The following is a 16,384-nucleotide window of genomic DNA, read 5'->3' on the forward strand; positions in this document are numbered from 1 at the left end:
GATCTGAGGCAGGTACCTGGAATGAGGTGGCCATCCCAATTGTCCTTGGTTGTAAATATTCCCTATGTCTTACATATTTATGGRATGAGATTTCAAGGTGGCTGTTTTGGTGGATGCTAACCTATTTGTTTCTCTTCTTCAGGTCATCTGAGTGAGTGTCCTGGCTTCATGAGGCTTCAAATTTGAGCCCAGGCAGGTAAGTGCTTATGTCCTTATGAACTAGAGGAATGATTGTGATTTCAGCTGGGGACATCTTCATGCACATCTGTCCTTACCCTGGCAGAAATTGACAGAAGAATCCCCTACACAACCTGTTTGATTGTGGGCCCTTTACAAACCTGCTTCTGATCAGGTTTTCAGCATTTCTCTTTGAGAAAAGAGAAATGTCTTCACAGCAAACCAGACATATTTGTTTCGTTTAGAGATGCAGTGAAATGTGCATTCAGTATTATGGATGTAATTTTTCTAAAGTATTAGAGATATCTTCACCTGCTTGAGTCTTTTTAGGAGAAGGGACATTGAGGGAATGACTGCAGCAAGGGGAAGTTCCTARCATTCTGATGGGGGAGATTTACAGGTTAGTCCAAGGAAGTTGTTCATGTTCGTGGAAAGGTACGAGACATTTTTGTGTGCTTGTGCTTATAGCAGAGTGAAGGACAGTTTGCAAATGTACCTGTGAAGTGTAAAGCCTGTTATGTCTTGAAGCCACTCTGGGCTTGTTCTTGGAGCCACTTGCCAGTTCTCTCGAAGGTCTCAGTCTAGGTGTCAAGAAGAGCCAGCTAGATGAGAATGGATAAGAATTAGAGATAATTCTTGGGGGCTCCCCAAGAATTTAGACTCTTAGCATATAAAATGTCATTGTCCAGCACACAGAACAAGTGAAGTCTGCTGGGTCACAGGCCCAGAGGTAGCTGTTGACTGCAGGTGTGTAAATGGGAGTTATGTGGCCCTGCTTGTAGAAATAGGGAGAGCATGATCTTTGTGGACACAGGTCCTGCACTTTGAAGTGCTGCAGGTGAGTTGCTGAGGATTGCAGAGCTGCATGTCAGGTGCAGAGATGCTGGGCTTTATCAGTGTAAGAGTCCTGCAAGGGGAATGAGAATTGAGCACTTATTCCAAATGGAGGACAACTCTGATGCATATGTTGTCATTGAGAAAAGCCCAGTATTGGGCTCTGCAGTGCCTGCCTGATATCTCYAAGACTTCTAGCCTTGTGTGCAACAGGGTGGTTGACGTTCTGGCTGCTTGCAGGGAAGTCTTCCTGCCCTCCACTGCTGACCCAAAGATGGAAAGGAAGSTGTTTCTTCCATGTATACAAGATAGCTGCTTTTCTTCTACCCTATTTTTTGTTCTTATACTGCTCCTGCAGCAGGAAGAATCCCAGCATGGCTGAGGTGAAGGAACTAATTTTTCCATGAGCGGTACCTGCTGCATGTCTGTTGTGCACTTATTCACTCAAAGGGAGGTGAGGCACTGGAACAGGTTGCCTAGAGAGGTTGTGGACTTTTCATCCCCTGGATGGGCCTCTGAGCAACCTGGTCAAATGGAAGATATCCTTGCCCATGACAAGGGTGTTGGAATGAGATGATATTTAAGGTCCCTTCCAGCCCAAACCATTCTGTGATTCTGTGTTGCAGAATGTGGCCTTAGGTACCAACATCAGTGACATTGCTCCCTAATTTGATGCCACCTGTGACTTGGGTTTTGTCTTTTCTGCCAGCGTAATGAGTTCTCCTTTTGTCAAGTCTCCCATGGTCTGGTGCATTGGGGTCCCAGTGTAAGCCAAAACGTTCTGGGCTCTTTAATGGCTGAAGTCTCCTCCCACATAGTCCCTGCTGACAGTGACAGGACATGATCAATAACTCCTGCTCCAGCTGTCACTGCTGCCTGTAAGGCTTGCAGTTTCCATATTGAAAAAGGCCTTTCCTAAAGAGCCTAATCGATACGCTGCTGTGAGGTCTGTTCTCATTTGCTATATATAATCYGGACACACACAACTACGTGAGTGAGTGCGTGTAGAGGGGGAGAGGATGTGCCAGCCCTCTGCTCTCACTGGCTGGGAGAAGGACACAGCTACCTCTTACTTTGCTCCCTCTCCTGCAGCTGCTGCTCAAGGCTTGTGTCTACATCTTTTCCCTGCTCTATTAGCACTCTGCATGGGGACCTGCTTTGGGACTCCAGGGGAGCCGAATTCCTGCTGGGTCACTTCTAGGGTTCAATGGAGCAGCCGTGACTCTCTCTTCTGTGCCCTTTCTGCTGTTGGTAGGTAACCCACTTTCGGAGCCACGCAGGTGGGAGGATGTCGAGCACAGCTCCGTCAAAGAAGCCTTACCGCAAGGCACCCCCGCAGCATCGTGAAATCCGACATGAGGTACCCATCATTCGTGACGACCAGGATGGAGTGATCTTGGCTGAGCAGAGTCAGGTAACAACTTGCCGGGTGACAAAGGGCTTAACACCATTGCACCAGCAAACAGGGTTTAGTTACACCGAGGCAGGCCAGCTCAAGCAGGCAGAGGGGTTTGAGGTTTGCAACTTGAACTTCTCTTCATCGTGGTCCCTGGAATCCAGCAGTGAGAAGGAAGTGGCAGGGTGCAGAGCAGAGCTGAACATCAAGAGCCAGACTGTCTCGCCAGCACTTGCACGTGGGAAGATGGGGCAGCGAAGTGGGAAGCAGTGCCCAAACCGCAGTCGTGGGCACCGCAGCAAATTTGTGAGCCGTAGCATGGAGACAGTTCTGGTGTCTGGAGATGAAAGACACCATCCCACTTGCTCTTTCAAGAGCAGAAGCCTGGAACGCTCACTTATATTTAAAGAGCCTCCTGAAGTCCTGACACCGAGGAAGTTTCGTGTCTCTTCTACACACCTGCCTCTCAAAGGGATCCTGAAACAGAGCAACATGACAGGCTCCTGCCCTGAGAGCTTATGCAAGTCCCGCTCAGTAGAGACACTTTGCAGTAGCCGTGGCTCACGCAAATACAGTGATCCTCAGCTCTGCCTCAGCCCGAGGGAGAAGCGCTCCCTGGAGCACAGCAACAGCAGGGCCACTGACTCTGTCAAGCGCAGGGAGAAGATCACCCAGGAAAAACTGCAGTTCTCCAAATTCCTGGATGAGATTACCCAGCGGGTGCTGAGTCCCAACCGCTTGCGCTCATTGGGAGAGACCAGGGGAGCAGAACAGGACCAGAACTCTCCCCTTTTCCTCAGAAGCTCCATGCCAGAAGGCCAAGGGGAAGGTCGCCTGAAAGGGGTCAAAACCAAGCATGCAACTGAAAGATCCCCCTGCCCAAGCAGAAGAAAAGCAGAAAAGAAAAGTGAGGGGCTGGGAATGGCTTCAGGCCAGAGAAAGTATGCTGAGGATACTGAGAGAGTTTCCAGACTAAGAAAGAAACCTGTCCTTGGGAGGAAGGACAGTAAGGGAAAACTCCATTCCTTGGAGAAAAGGGTAGTAGATCTGTGTCAGTATGAGCTGCAGCAGCTGGSAGACGTGGGGCTGGCAGGGACATCCTCTGGGCAGCAGCATTCACTGTCTTCATGGAAAAGCAGTGCAGAGGGCAGAMGGGATGAAAGCAGTCCCTGTTCACAGATATTACAGCCATACCATCAGTGTGCTAAGCTTGGGCAGAAGCTTGCAGTGGAGCCGAACTACCCAGAGAAAGGATCCTGCTCCACTCCAACATGCTGGAGTCGGGAGGAGGGGCCTACCCCCTCTAGATCCTCCCCTTCCTTCAACCTGGCACTAAACAAGGTAGGTGCCAGGGTCACCGGCTTGCAGGCAGGTCTCTCACAAAGGCCARACCCTACCTGGATCTCATCTAGTCTGTAATGCCAGGGTGGAGAGTGAGAGCAGGCTCCCAGAACTTATATTGTGGGTGCTTAATCACCAGAAGCTGCTCTCTTGTCGGTGCCACTCATGCCTGTGCTACAGGTTGGGTCTATATTCCTGTGTGTAACCAGCTTCCCTTGGGCCCCAGGAGTTAAGGAGGGTAGAAACTGGTGGTGTTCTCCCTACTGCAGACTTCCCAGGTGTTTGCTGGCGGGAGGCCCTTCAGGCTGTGGGACAGTAGATATGTACAGCAGGGAGGCAGCTGTGTTGTCAGAAGGTGGTGGGATGTTCTGGTGCTTTGTGTGTGCCCTGTGCCTGGCTGTCTTGGGGCACTGGATCTTTGTATGATGACTGTTTCAAGTCCTTAAAGCTTTCTCCTCTTTTCTCTTGYCTGCTTTGAGGCAATGCCATTACCTTGCATTAATAAGAATCACATTATCCCCTTTGCCTGGTCACTATCTTCTGCTGTTTGTGTAGTTGTGGGAGCAGGGGAGGCAGTTGCTAGATAATTCTGTGTGAATTAACTGATTTCCMTGTGGAGTCAGGAGATAAGAAAAGAATGGATTGATGCTTTACCTTTAGGAACAGGAGCATGTATGCAGGTGGTAAAGGCCATTCTTTYAAAGTCTGAATTAAAGAAGGAAGCAGCCCTGTGATACCTTAAGACCAGAACTGGGATGATGCACCTTCTGGAATTGTTAGCATCTCAACAGCCTCATCCTCGGTTGTCTGACATGGTCTCTCAGCCCCGAGTGACTGTGACTCTTAGTGGACTATCTAAAGTGTGGCAGCATGTGGGTTTGTGAATTGCTGTTAGTATCGAGCACCAAAAATAATCCATGGGCAATTTGGACTTGGTGACAATGGTCAGAGTCTTGGGCTTTCACAGAAAATAAGGTTGCTTCTAGTGATAATTAAATATCTCACAGCCATCCTGGCAGGCAGCAGCCATCTCATGGGTTAGCACAGAGAGTGCAAAKGGAGTAAAAATACCTGAGCTGTGTCTGCTTGTCTCCTGCTCTGTCTCCTTTTTCTGCGGGGCCCTGCTCCAGCCATCTCTGCAGATCTTGCCCATAACATTTACTTTTACAGGCTTTTCTGACCTTTGGTGTTTCTTCTGCTATCCTAGRATAGTTACAGTGGCTGGTTTCCTGTCTGCAGAAATAAACCTTTTTCACAGCACAATCTGGGTGATATAATTGGTAGCCACATTTTTCAGCTCCCAAATGATTCTCTCTCATGCTTTTTGTGGGGCTTCAGGGGCCCCACAAGTGACTGTTATGGTGACAATTGAATCCTGTGKATGCTGGGCAATGAGATTCCTGCTGCCCACGAGCTGTGGACGTGGAGGAAGCTGAAACACCAGTGAAGGTGGTGATGTTACAAGAGATGCTGAGATTGCACCATGGGAGGGTAAAGTTACCCAACTTGTGTGGTGGTTTCTAGTCCAGCCCTTCTACCCTGAACCAGAACACACAGTCTGTTTTGGTATCAGACAGCTGGGCAGCATGTACAGATCCTTGTAGCTCTAAGCTTGCCTAGTATGACTTGTCAGAGCAGGGGAGGAAGAGTCACAACTAGGGTCTAGCAACCAAGGCTGCCTTTTAGGACAGTGTGAGGGACCAACTCCTCCTCTAAAAGAATCTCACAGCTGTTTTCTTCCCCGTGCAGGAACCCTTGACGGATGCAGAAAGGATGAAGTAAGTGTCCTGCTCCCCCTTTATGTCTGTCATATTGCAACTGCGTGGGTGCTGATTCCTCACATCCTGCCTGTGCCACCTGCACAGCAAAGCTGACTGGCCCTGCAGGCTCCTTTCAGATCTTCTAGGGGCCGTGTGGGCAGAGCTTTGGTCTGTGCCTTGCCAACCTCTGCCTTGCATGTCTGTCTTGCTAGAGGAGGAGGGAATGTAGACCCCCAGTGCAGGTGCAGGCAGAGGAGGAGTTGGTGGGTGTGAAAGAAAATAGATGAAGTCTTTAATAGAGGTAGAGAAAGGATTTTTTTTTTTTCCTCTCCAATTCTAACCTGGATTGGGATAAATTATTGATTGGGTTTCATTCATCAGTGAGAGACACAGGAGCTGTGCAGCTCATCTGTCTTTATGCAGGGTGGGTAATCTGAGAGGGAGCTAGGAGCCATGGCTGGCCAGCTGGCATGTGCTTCTTTGCCCCTGCTGCAAGACTGTTTGTCTGTCTGTCCTGACAGAGGTGTACCTCTTACTTTATGTGATTGGAGTCTCCTGACAGCTGAGTTTCTGACTTCTTGGGGGCCCTAGTGCAGGGCAGGGGGTGGGGATGCTGGTGTGAAATAGCCCTTGTGCACTCAGTGGTACTTTGTTCCTGTTCCTGCCCCAGGCTCCTGCAGCACGAGAATGAGGAGCTTCGTCGACGACTGACATATGTGACTAACAAAATGGAGGCAATGGAGAGGGAACTGGAGTCAGGTCAGGACTACCTGGAGATGGAACTGGGCCAGAACCGTGAGGAGCTGGAGAAGTTCAAGGACAAATTCCGTAGGTACGAAAAAGAAAACAAGCAGGATAGAGTTAGAGAGATCACTCACACCAAGGACTCCCTCAGCTGCCATGAGCAGCCTGTGCCTCATTGTGCAAATCAAAGGTGTGCTGCATTCTTGAAAAGGTGCACCTCCAGACTCCAGGGAACATAAAGGCTCTGCAACCATTATTTCTTCCTGGATACAGTGGAGGAGTGCTGCCAGCATGAAGGGCTGGTGACAGGGAATTCCTCATCTTTTGCATGTAAACGTKCAAAAACAGCCATTTGTGGCTGCAAGAAAATACATCATTGCTTTACCTGAAAAATGCCTCAGTTAAAAATCAGTGCCAATCTCTGGTCATATGCTTAGGCATGACATAGTTCAGAGGAGTCCTCCAAAGTCATCTACATCCCCTCCTGCAGGATCCTTTCATGCAKCCAGCCTCATCTTGCCTCCAGTAACTTGGGGTCTGAAAGCCATTATGTGTCAGAGGCAAGGCATAATTCATATGCCTGGTTGTTTTAGTAGCAGTCTTTCTGGAATTCTGGAGCTGGTGGTTTTCTTGGTACCTAAGAAGATGACTTAAATAGGTGCCCGAGATCCATTCCCAAGCATACAATCTTGTTTCTGTAGGTTGCAGAACAGCTACACTGCTTCTCAAAGAACCAACCAAGATCTGGAGGAGAAGCTGCATGCCCTGGTGAGTGCCCTATAAAGTCACTACAGAGATGAGGTGCAAGAGACCGGTGTGAGGAGCAGATGGGGGAAGGGACCCTGTGTTTACCCAGCAGATGTGGCAGTGGGTGAGGGGTGAGATTCTGGCCATGACCATCTACTCCCCATTCTGGCTGGTGTCGTGAACAGTTTTCTTGGTTTATTGAGCCCGTACTTGGTTGTGCATGAGAGCTTTGGTTCCTCACAACATAATTGCATGGTATCCGTCATGTTGCTTCAGTCCCTCTCAAAATGCCAGGGATGTGTCAGCCAGTCTTGGGGTGGTGATCCCGGGAGGACAAGGGCAGTCAGAGCAGAGCCAATGTGCGTGTATGTCTGTTGTGTGCATTCATAACACTCATGGCTGTTTCTTTTCTCTCCCTTCCCCTCTCTTTCTCTTTCTCCTCCCCATGCTGCCGCTGGCACACTCTGGGTGCACTCACCTCTCAGGCCTCTCTCAGCCAAAGCTGGATTTTTGCAGTTGCGTCTTTTCGTTTGTGTGTTTTTCCTTTTTCCTCTTTACGTGTCTCAGCCTGTTGGTTTCATTGTCAGTCCCACATACACCATCCCAGATGGAGGGGCCCCAGCCCTCGTCCAGCCAAGGGCTCACCTGGTATCCAGCAGCTGCCTGCAGATACAGCAGGTCCTAGCTTGCAGGGCTCCATCTTAGGAGTGTTTGCCTCTGAGCCAGCTGGAGCATGGCGTGTTGGGAAGTGGTGCCCATAAGCTGCGGCACTGCACAAGATGTGGATGGCTGTGAGCCTCATTTGCTCCCTTTCCTTCCCCTTCTGGGCTGTGAGCAGGCAAGTCAAAYAGCTGAGGTGCTGGTTGCCTCTGTGTAGCCCAGGATGAGATTTCTTTGGTTCTAGAACTTGAATTTCTTAATATTTGTTACCAATTATTCATTGTACTGCCTGAAGAGACTGCATATTGGAGAAGTACTGGCTCCCCTATCCCCTTGCCTGTCACTGTGCTGTACCTGTGACRCATAGCTGGCCCTGGTGGTCACAGCCTCACAACACCCTTGGGCAGTCTGGCAGAACTTCTTGAGACAGCCATAGTTTGGTTGTTCTGAGCTGTTGTCCCTCTTTGCTGCTACATGTGGGTGACTATCAGCCCTGTACCTGAATTGTTAGGGAGTCTAAMGAGACAAGGTTGCCTGCTTTAGGGAGGACATTAGCTGAACTTCAAATGAAGCTACAGGTCCTTTTACTTACTAGAGCAAGGCTTAAACTCTTTCAAGATGTTGCCTTCCCCGTTTGTCTATTCAGCATTGACTGCTGGATCTTTTCAGGCAGTATTCTTGTTCTGTTTCCCCAGGAAAGAGGGCTAGGTATCACAGGTTCAGAGGTCTTTGCCAGTTACCAGTGGCAGGTTGGGGTTGATCGCACAAAACCATTAGCTTTTTACTAGGCACCATGGGAATGAGGGGCACAGAGGAAACATGCTGGTGCTGCAAGGACAGATACTGCATTAAGGAGGTTCAAACTCATCCTATTGTCTCTGTAGCTAGCAGAGTGGCTGGTTCCATTTGACCTTTGGAATCACTTTCCTTTGAAGAGGGTTGTTTCCCTTGTCTGTCTGTCTGGAAGTTTTTTGTATCCCAGCTGAACATGTCATTGTGCTATGCTTGGGCTGAGGTGGGTGGTGAAGCCAAGTTCTTCTGCACTAAGGAGTTCTAAATCTRGTGTTCTTGAATCCCAGATTAAAAAGGCAGAAATGGACCGCAAGACATTGGACTGGGAAATTGTAGAGCTCACTAATAAATTGCTTGATGCCAAAACCACCATCAATAAGTTGGAGGAACTCAATGTAAGTGTTGGTCTTCAAATGGCTCTGAAAGTGTATGGGRTGTGGGCTTTTCCTTTTGTTCAAAGTCATTAGTGTAAAGTAGCACATAAATTGAACTTCAGKGTGTATGGAAGTGTGGGAGCTGTACATGATAGTAGGGACAGACAGATGGAAGATGGTCTGAGGGGTTGAAYAGGGAAGAACAGATCTTCAAGTTTGATGTGTTTGCTCTTTTGTGTTTAGGGTGTGACCTAAGTCTGGGCTGTGTACCTATGGAGGGGTCATTCACTCCAAAGCTGGGAGGGAGCTGATGCCTTTTCTACACCATTAATATAGAAGTTCCTGGATTTAGTGCTTGATGCTATTACTGCTCTCGACTCTCCACAGTCTGTCTGCATCATCAGACATGGCTGAGAGCTGTGGGATGGGAGAGAACATCTGGTGGGATTTTTGGGGATGATTAAAATCTCCAGAGGGAGAGGGGGTTGATACGCTGACAGAGGATATGCCGGCAACAAGGACTGGAGTTGGAAGACACACCTTGGATGAATTGTAAGGAAATACACAGAAGTGCGAGGAGGAGGGAATGGCAGTGTCCTCATAAGCAATTCATGAGATGCCTCCTCTGCCTTCTGTTCAAGCAGCATCTGGTTATGTGGTGCCTTTTTGGGTAAGAGTTTGGGCGAGTCTGACACTGTTATACACCTATGTCCTCTCTTGCAGGAACGCTATCGACAGGACTGTAACCTTGCAGTACAGCTGCTCAAGTGTAACAAGTCTCACTTCAGAAACCACAAGTTTGCTGATGTGAGTAGTAATCCTGCTGAGGTGGGGAAGAAGGGCTGATGGGCTTTGACTGCATTTTAATTTCTCCAGCTTTCTCTGCAGGGCTGCTGGCCTCTCATCCTTCAGCCTCAGAGGTGGGGGGAGGCTCCTGTTCCCACTCCCACTGAGAAGGCATCACAAAGCTTCTGCCAGCTCTTCTTTCATGACAGCTCCATTTCACAGTTCAGCCAGGAGCTGTTATAAAAAGCACAATAACCTTGAACTTGATAGCCTGCTGGGTGCATGCTGGTAGCTGGCAGGAGGACAGACCTCTCTCTTACTCTGCTCCATTCTTTTCCCTCCTCACCTGGTCACATACATGTAAGGGCCATGCTGCATCATAAAACGTCAAGGAGCAGTAGTCTGACCTGACATCACTTACCACTCTGAGGAGAAATGTGTGAAGGCAACATTCACACATTCAGGGTGTTTTCTAGGCCTTCTGAACAGGAGAAGCTGGTACCCCTTGTAGGCAGGAATGAGCATGGGGAGAGTACAGCTCATCCTGCTCTCAGGATGGGAGAGTTCAGCTCATCCTGCTCTCAGGATGAGCGAACATAAGGTTTACGTCTTTCACATTAGTAGCATCAGTTCTTTGGTTGAAAGTATCATCTAGGCCGTTACCCCAGCTCTCTCTTTGCTATACCTCTAGTCTCTGTTCCTTCTTGCACTCCTCTCAGCAAAACAGCATGCTTGTCTTTTTTAACTTAGCAGGTGACCACTATGTCACCCTCCCCCATTGTGTCTCAAATTAGCACTCTTGAGGTCAGTGTATCAGTTACTGCTGGGATAACCTTGACCTCTCTCCCAGCTGTCCCCCATCTCTGGAGCTTTGAATTCTGCCCCCCAGAGCACCATGTTCCACATGGCTGCCACCGGAGGGGGTTGGTGCCGAGCAGTTGTGCAGACAGCCTGCCTCACAGCCAGCTGTTGTTATGCAGTGCACCCTGCAGGCCCAGATGTGGGTGCAGTTTCCTTCTGTGATGGGACGGACCTTGCTGTGCCACTGAGTGGCTTGGGGACCAGTGCTCTCCATGCTGCACATGCCTCAAGTGACCAAGGTGAGGGCATCTTGCCAGGGTGATGGGGAGAGCAGTAGTGTCCATTTGCAGGACAAGGGGTAGTGCTTACACCCTGGTGAGACCCCAGTCCAACAACTTTGATAATAAGCCCCACGTTTATCTCTCTGAAATGGAGAGAGTGAGGAAGCAGGGTGACACGGTGGAGCTGGTAAGAACATGGGAAGGCATCGATCCTGGTCTGCGGGCAGGCTGCCAAGGCAGCATGGATGCAATTACGCATTCAGGGAGCATTGTGCATCTCAGCACTGGGGGCTGTAGAGTCACTTCAGTGCAGCCACCAGCTGATTTTCCACAGATCAATAGACCCCTTCCTAGCATGCGCTGGCTGGGCCTTTTCTCTGTGCTCACAGGCATGTGGGACTGAGCCCATGTGCTGTCTTTACCTGTTCACTTTGCCAAGCTCTGGCCTGTGAACCGTAGCCTTGAAGCTTGACGGCTAGAGAGCCTTGTTAGTTACTCACGGGGCAGGTTTGCTTTGAAAAAGGATACTTTTCTGAATGCAAGGTAGGTGAATGTTAGGGTCAAGATAATGGGTACAGAATATACATGTGGTATTGCTTGGAAATTGCAGACTATGTGGAACTAAATGGCTTGCATGGCAGCCCCCTTCTAATGTCCTTTTCCTTCTCCCTAGCTTCCCTATGAGCTGCAGGACATGGTCAATAAGCATTTGCACAGTACCCCAGAGTCTGCAGGCCCTGGCCAAGAAGCAGCCCACACATTGGCTCCGTCTGATGTTGTGCCCACCTCAGTCATCGCCAGAGTCTTGGAGAAACCAGAATCTCTGGTTCTGAATTCAGCCAAGTCTAGCAGTGGCAGCTGTCCCATGGCTGAGGATGTCTTTGTGCATGTGGACATGAGCGGAGCCCTTCCTGATGCCTGCAACAGCACAGGGCAGGTGGGGAAAGAGGGCGGAGATGCAGGGAGACAGCAGAATGGTGGCTGCAAGCCGCAGAGTAGTGTGGAAAGCGTGCCTGAGGAGGTGCCTGCCTTTGAGAAGCTAAGCCCATATCCTACTCCCTCACCTCCCCATCCTATGTACCCAGGGCGCAAAGTGATTGAGTTYTCTGAGGACAAGGTAAGGATCCCAAAGAACAGTCCCCTGCCCAACTGTACGTATGCTACGCGCCAGGCCATCTCTCTCAGCCTGGTACAGAGCGAAGATGAGAGCTGTGACAGGCACCGGACACTCCCCAGCAGCCCTGCTTCYGAAGGGCGCCGTTCAGCCTCCAGCTGTTCCTGTCAGCAGTCCCCCAAAGCAGCCAGGGCTCACGGCTCTTCCCAGAGCAGCCCGTTCAGCAGCCCTCCCCAAATCCCGAGCGCCTTTGCCAGCTCTGCCAGCTCCGAGGAGGACCTGCTGGCCAACTGGCAGCGTATGTTTGTGGATAAGGCACCCCCCACCTCAGAGCGAGTGCTGATGAACCGCACGGCATTCAGCCGTGACACAGCCCCTGAGCTTCAGAAGAGGTTCAGCCGGTCCATGCAGGAGCTGGGTAGGGCAGCCTTGGCTTACTCAGATGGTGAGGAGTCTGCGCAGAGCTGCAGCTGGACCGTGAGCCGGGACTCGAGCGTGGACACGGACAGCACCGAGTCCAGAACTCGCAGGAGCCATTTCTCCTCAGACTATGGTACAGATTTCTCCCAGGATGAAGCCCAGAAGTTGTTGCACGAAAGCGGTGGAGGCACTGCTGAACCTGAAAGCCCCTCACCAGAGAAGCACAAGGACTATGTGGACCTTGGCTTGCCTGAGAGCCCAGCTGAGGAGAGAGAAGTGCTGCTCCAGGGAAACAAGGAGAGCAGCCAAGGAGGTGCCCAAGAGGAAAGTGGAGAAGGCAGGGTCAAGCCTCCTTTCAGTCGGCCGCACCGCAGCCCCAAGAGGATGGGGGTGCACCACTTACATCGCAAGGACAGTCTGACACAGGCCCAGGAGCAGGGCAACCTTCTCAGCTGAGGCAGAGCAAGAAGCAGCCACACACTGCGAAGCTGTGGGATGCCTCCATCAGTCCACCTGAGGGAGAAGCCTCCCTTACTACCCTCATCCCAGGGGGCTCTGCTCTGAGATTTTATGTTTATTCTCGTCTTTTGCTACCTGGAAGAACTGGGGTCTCCCTTCCCTGGAACCTCAGACCCACAGTACTAGCACACAGTGTGCAGAAGCACACCCACTGCCCTGACACACACRCAGCTCTCTTCACAGCCTCACACTGGTGCCTGTACCAGAGATAGTTCTTGGTACCCCTCGTCCTGGTGCCTGTGCCTCTTTTTGCTCTCATCCCCCTTCCCACTCAGGTACCTGAGGCCCTGGGTGCTCTCGTGCTGTTTGCCCACAGCTGCTCTGCTCTCTTTTAACTTGTGCCAACAGGGCAGAGTGCCTGTGTGGTGGCGTCTGATTCCCTGGGAGCCCCAGGGGCTGTGAGTGGGGCACAAGGACTCTCCCAGCAGATGGCTGTGTGCCGTGGGGATGTGCTGGGGTTGCTGGTGTCTCATTTTCCTGTTGTGTTTTGTTTTCCCCAGCCGCCCACTGGGTGGTTTCCCAGAACCTCTGCCGGTTGCTGTTGCGTTTCTCCAGCGTTGGGCTCAGCAGCTGGTCCCCACTGAGGCAATGCACAGGTGCTGCCTGCTGAGATGGTTCAGGGAGGCAGTGCCTACTGGGCACTGGGGTTGGTGTTTGTGTGTCTCCTCCCTCACCTCTGCCCCTGCTATCTGTGCTGTTGTTTTGTTTGAACGGTGCTGATGCTTTGCTCTTGGGTGGGCTTCTTTCTTCTTTCCAAGCCTTTGGTTTTGGGGTGTATTGTTTTTCCTTTCCCCCACCTCGCATAAACAGACACAGCCGTTGGCAGCCGGTCTGATGCCTGCACTGAGGGTGTATTGAGGAGTCTTAGCTATCAGAGCTGCACTTCCCTCTGATCCTGGCCTCCAGCGTGCAGAAACCCCTCCAGACTCAAGAACAAGGTCTTGCCCTGGGGCGAGCAAGGCATGATGGATGCCACTGGGCTTTTTGGGCAGGGCTTGGCACAGGGCCAGCAGGGAATGCAAAGGCAGYATGCTGAGGAGCTGCTCCCTGCAGATGCACTACCTCATGGCTCAGCAGCAGCCCTTCACCAGGGTCTTCTTGCATGCCCCCTTCTTGTGGGGTGGCTCCAGGCTCTGGTGCCTCTCTGGGGCCCCCTCTTTCTGGGTAGGGCCCTCTGTGCRTTTTTCCTAGTGTAGTGTGATATTGTGTGACTTTCTTCTCAGTCTTGTGTGCTCAGTGTCTTGTTGGGGAGGGAGGGGAAGGGGAAAGGTCTGTAGATGTAGCTATTTTTTTGAAGGCTTACAAAGCCCAGGCCTCCTATTTTAATTTTGTCCTGTGCCCTTGTCTGTCTGGTGTTTCTTGGCTTCCATGGGGGTTTGGGACAGAGAACAGCCCAGTTCCCTTCACCATACCCCTTTCAAACCCTGCCCTCAGCCTGCTGTCTGGTTTTTGAGTTGAGTTTGTGTTGTCCTTCCACCCTACACCATGAGGGCTCTTCATTGGGAGRAGGAGAGCACCCTTCTCCCAGGAGGGAGCATCTGTTCACATGCATACATCAAGATTTGAAGCCAAGAGCTGCTTGGGGAYCCTGCTGCCCTCCCCAAACCCTTGTCTCTGTGAAGAGCTTGCAGCTGGGGCCAGTCACGGCTTCAGCTTGAGCCTGGAGGCTCCAGGGCCAGTGAAAGGGAGCTGCAAGCCTCTCTGGCAGCTGTGTAGGTTGCTTTATGTACCCTGGGCAGAGCTGCTGCCTACCCACTCACCTTGTTTCCCATTTAGAACAGTTGTGGAGCTGGATGCCACCCTCTGGTGGGGAGGTGGGACTCAGTATTTCACTGTAGTGTTTTGCTGTGCAGATGGGCTGGTGCTGAGAGCAGGAGCCTCTGAGCCTGCAGAGCGTTTATCTCCCCTGTCCCAGTCGGTAGTGGGGGTTCCTTTTGTTTGCTGCCATCAGCACTCCACTGCTGCATTTCTTTTGTTATTCTGCAGCATTGCCAAGGGTTTGCATCTGCAGCAGCTGCCAGATGCTGCCTCATGGATTTCACCTCTGGTTGGGTGCTCACTGAGTGAGCTGCCCTGGCTCTGAGGCTGCTGGTGGCCTGCAGTAKGGGAGGCATTGCCCCTCAGGGCTCACCCCCATCTCCCCTGAATCCTGGCACGCTGGTCAGTGGACAAAACYCTCTTGCTGAGGCAGCTGGTGCTGACCAGAGCCAGCCTCCCTCTGCTTTTGGTCAAGGTAGACTGAAAAGCAAAACAGTGAAGAAGTGGAGGGATGGCAAAGGAATGCTCGGTACCTCACCCGACACTTGTGCTTTGCAGCATTAGGCTGCTGGCAGTGGTTGAGGGGGAGTGGTGGCCTCAAGCAGCAGAGCCCTCTCTCTCCCTGTGGGCATGGTGTCCTCTGCACACCTGCCCACCTCCAGCAGTATTGGCTCTGGGGTCTTGAGCACATCCCACTTCCAATGTCCCAACTCCAGACTGTTAATCTGTAACTAATGTGTTTTTTTCTGAGATTTTCAAACTGATGTATATTTTAAGACCAGAAATAAACTATTTTAAAAGTAGATGGCAATGGCTGTAGTGTGCTTGATGCCAGTTAAGACCTGGAACAGAACAATCCTGGGCATGTGAGGGAGCAKAGCTACTCATGGTACTCCCAGGTTGGTTGAACTGTGTGTGCCACCCATTGTCTCTTCCAGGGAGAGCGATCCTGTGGCATGTTAAGTACCCTCAGTGTTATTCATAAAATTCTGCCTACTCCCATTTCACATTTTGCTGGCTGTCCTGGCTGATCTGTTTTGGCACACCCTCCATGTGTTGATCTAGTGTAGGAAGAGGTATAGCTAATCCTTTTAATAGTTGTTGGTTTTCTTGGAGCTCCAGMTCTTGGAGTCATCTGAGAGTATCAGTTCTCCTTCAGAAACTGAATGACATGGGACCATGTAACCCCTTGCTGGGGTTCCTGTGAGGTTTATAATTCTAGAGTATTTCATGTGAGGAGAGAGGATTTGGGTTGATTGGACTACCTCAGACAGGAAGCCCTCCAAACATGAGGCAGAGAGTTCCTGCAGCATGCTGATACAGATATTTGGAAGTGTTTCCTTTGCACGTTGAATGGTGCTGCAGAGGTCAGAGGGCTRTGATGACTTTTCCTCTGTCTCCCGAGTTACACTGCCTGTGCCTTTTTGGCCGAGCTGTCTGCAAAGCCTAACACTGGAAAGAGTGTCTTATTTCTTTGTCCCCGCAATTAATGATTTTATTCTTGTTCCCTTGAGTAGCAGCTGCTGCCACAATTTAATCTTCTAGCCTAATTTGAGCCTTGAAACACGATCTTCCTTGTCAGCAAGGGACGCTTAGCCAAGCAGTRCAACCCTCAGTGCTGGTGCGGGCTGAAGCCTCCACCAGAGCGTGCACGGCTGGTCCAAGCTTCTTGCCCAACCAGATTAGCCCAGCTCGCTTCCTCCTGGCCCAAGGGAGGGCTTGGGGACAGAAAATGGGGCTGTCACTGACCTGTCCCCAGGGCCGGAGTAGCGGAGCCTCAGGAGGCGCAAGAGCCCCTGAGGTAGCGGGCGGTTGGCGCCCCCTGCCGGCGCTCCGGAACCGCGGCTCCCGCCCCGGCCTGGACGGGCCCACAGCCCCTG

At 51.1% G+C, this 16,384-nt stretch overlaps 1 protein-coding gene across 2 annotated transcripts in view; it reads left to right on the forward strand.

Moving 5' to 3' along the window:
• The window catches only part of TJAP1 (tight junction associated protein 1), a 40,479-nt gene extending 25,152 nt beyond the window's left edge, over positions 1–15,327 (forward strand). The window contains exons 4-11 of one of the 2 annotated variants that reach the window (XM_057370146.1): positions 143–196; positions 2,267–2,425; positions 5,498–5,526; positions 6,179–6,340; positions 6,954–7,020; positions 8,739–8,846; positions 9,549–9,632; positions 11,367–15,327. In XM_057370146.1, the coding sequence (XP_057226129.1) occupies positions 2,300–2,425; positions 5,498–5,526; positions 6,179–6,340; positions 6,954–7,020; positions 8,739–8,846; positions 9,549–9,632; positions 11,367–12,683 (1,893 nt within the window). In that variant the 5' untranslated portion in view covers positions 143–196; positions 2,267–2,299 and the 3' untranslated portion in view covers positions 12,684–15,327. The remainder of the gene's footprint in view (positions 1–142; positions 197–2,266; positions 2,426–5,497; positions 5,527–6,178; positions 6,341–6,953; positions 7,021–8,738; positions 8,847–9,548; positions 9,633–11,366) is intronic. The other variant, XM_057370154.1, reaches the window with a different exon arrangement.
• The last annotated feature ends 1,057 nt before the right edge of the window (positions 15,328–16,384 follow it).

Source organism: Malurus melanocephalus, unplaced genomic scaffold (genome assembly GCF_030028575.1).
Source record: "Malurus melanocephalus ecotype Western Australia unplaced genomic scaffold, MMel_1.1 scaffold_5, whole genome shotgun sequence".
In the NCBI taxonomy this organism is placed as follows: domain Eukaryota; kingdom Metazoa; phylum Chordata; class Aves; order Passeriformes; family Maluridae; genus Malurus; species Malurus melanocephalus.